Source organism: Sinocyclocheilus grahami, unplaced genomic scaffold (genome assembly GCF_001515645.1).
Source record: "Sinocyclocheilus grahami isolate Dianchi unplaced genomic scaffold, SAMN03320097.WGS_v1.1 scaffold1086.1, whole genome shotgun sequence".
Taxonomy (NCBI): Eukaryota; Metazoa; Chordata; class Actinopteri; order Cypriniformes; family Cyprinidae; genus Sinocyclocheilus; species Sinocyclocheilus grahami.
Genome location: NW_015506265.1, coordinates 7,280 through 9,779, shown reverse-complemented (window position 1 = coordinate 9,779; position 2,500 = coordinate 7,280). Strand labels below are relative to the sequence as shown.

The window sequence follows — 2,500 nt, the reverse complement described above, 5'->3', positions numbered from 1 at the left end:
ATATTAAAAATATCTGTATGACATTATATTCTGCAGTTCTTCCCTGTTGTACCGAATATCTATACTTTTCAAATTATCACATCGAAGTTAGAAATTCAAATATTGTGACAAAATTAATTTTGTAGGGTGCCACAAGTTTGTTAAAATTTCCAAAGGGTGCTGCGACTTAAAAAAGGTTGGGAAACACTGGGCTAGATGATAGAAAGTTGAGCTGTAATACAGAAGTGAAGGAGTGGGGTTAGCTGTCATAGTCTAGCAAGTTGGGAAAGACACATACACTTGTATTGTGTATGTGTTTTATAGAGACTCTCCATAGGTATATTTTTTTCATACTAAGTTAATCATATTTCCTGTTCCCTGACAATAACGCCACCCCTTAACATAACCCTCACAGAATGCTTCTGACATTTTTTTTATTTAAAAAAAAACAATGTTTTTTAAGCCATTTGATTTACATGGACACAGGAAGTGTTTACACTGTAATGCCCATGTTTATGTTGTAATACCCAAGTCATTATACATATTTGTGTTCTCTTAAACCATGTCTTCAAGCACACACATAGACACACACTTACAATAATACAACTCTTGCATTGATAACTTCTGTGCAACCAACACCTCAATCTTCCAAAAAATGATGTGAACAGGACCACACTTGTGTTCGTCAGCTTGTAACAATAGCAGAAATGTGTTTTTGTGTGTGTGTTAAAGCCCTTTTTGTAAGGTTACATAAAGAATCATGCTTTGAAAGTGCTGTATAGATTGTTAATGGTGTTATGAACAATCTTTTTTATTAATAGTTTATCTTCATTAATATTAGTTTTTTGAATATTGAAAAAAAAGTTAAATATGATCAAATATAAAATGATAAAAAAAATGAAATTATACTCAAAATATGTATCTAATGAATGAGTCATACAGTCATTCATTCAACCATTTCGTTAAACAGCTGATTCATTCAAAAATGAAGCAAGTGACAGTAAAGATAGGTTATTGAATTGTTGGCTTACTCAGTTCATTCAAAAACATGGATTCATTCAGTAAAGAAACATTGTAGTATGTTGCTCGGAGATGTACAACAGTTCTGCTGTGGCTTTGTTTGGAACTATGTTCATTGTCGAAATTAAGCAAAACAGGCAATATTGCCTGACATATGACAATATTATATCTAAAACACAATATTAACTTCATATTTACTGAGCTTTTGTATAAAATTAACTTCACATTTGCTGTGCAGATATTTTTGTGAAAAAAACAAAACAAAACATGTTTTCTTGTGATATTGCTAAACTGTATCATATGGCGTAAATATAAGACAAAAACCCATACAGGGGCATTTCTTTCCTTGTATCTTTAGAGGCACATAACTGCATTCTAATAAGCTACATCACACAGACAGTTGTTGTCCTGCATCACGGTTGTACATCACATGTAATGCATTTTCCCCCCATAATTATTGTTTTAAATCGACAGCCCTTGAATAAACACATGAAGAGTTCATTTGCAAAAACAGATAACTCAGTTTTTAAAAATGTTAAAAAAATCATGTTTTTTTTTATCCTGCATTCCAATTAATATCAATCAAACTGCAGTTGGGTTGTTTTGAATAAATAATAATAACTAAAAAATACAGCTAATTACATGAAAAACATGAAAACACAATTAAAAAAAAAATGATTAAAAAAAATCCTTGTGTGTTTGCGCACACGTGGCGAATAAAGCTAATTCTGATTCTGATTCTTATGATTTGTGAAAATTAATAAAAACTGAGTTGTCTGTTTTTGCAAATAAACTCTTCACATGCATAAAGAAATAAATACATACATAAAGAACACAAAATAAATGTAATGAAGGCCAAGTTCCAGTGAAATATCTTCACAATCCTCTATAATGTGTCTTTATGTACATTATTGGTTGCATTTTGGTGTAATTTAGTGGGCAGTTTTTGTCTGTAGATGATGACGTTGTGGGGTGGGACAGCATCTGGAGTAGAGACTGAAGAATCCAAACTCAAATACAAAGAATAATTTTAGAATAAAACGGTTCTTCAGGAAGATATAGTTCTAAACAGAACTGTTACTATGTGTAAATAACCTTTAAAGAACCATCATGAGTCATATGGAGCACTTTTATGCCATTTATGATGTTTTTTGTCCTTTTTGAAGCTTTGACAGCCCTTGGTCACAAGCTACTTTTTTTTAAACAACTGAATAGCAGCTTAGACATTTTGTTAAACATCTCATTTTGTGTATTATGCATTTTTAAATTATCTGTGAAATTTTTATAATGTATTGTATGTGTGTCTTCCAGAATTCCAAAGATGGAATGAAGAAATCCCAGAGCCGCTCCTTCATTAGCAACCTGAAACACAAGGTCAGAATAAAGACAATCTTTTTCTGTCTTTCTCCCTCTCTCTCGCTCTTTCTTTCCTTCTCTTTCTGCAGATTCAACAGATTCTCTGTTGCAGAATCAGGACTATCCTGTTTCCTGTCATCTTTGT

The 2,500-nt window shown here is 31.9% G+C and overlaps 1 protein-coding gene across 1 annotated transcript in view; it reads left to right on the top strand.

Annotated features, from left to right (window-relative positions):
* Nucleotides 1–2,500, top strand: part of LOC107566580 (1-phosphatidylinositol 4,5-bisphosphate phosphodiesterase eta-1-like) — a gene marked incomplete at its 3' end in the record, with an annotated part of 86,278 nt that overhangs the window by 78,023 nt on the left and 5,755 nt on the right. The window contains exon 10 of the mRNA XM_016252069.1: nucleotides 2,311–2,373. Coding sequence (XP_016107555.1) covers nucleotides 2,311–2,373 — 63 coding nt within the window. The remainder of the gene's footprint in view (nucleotides 1–2,310; nucleotides 2,374–2,500) is intronic.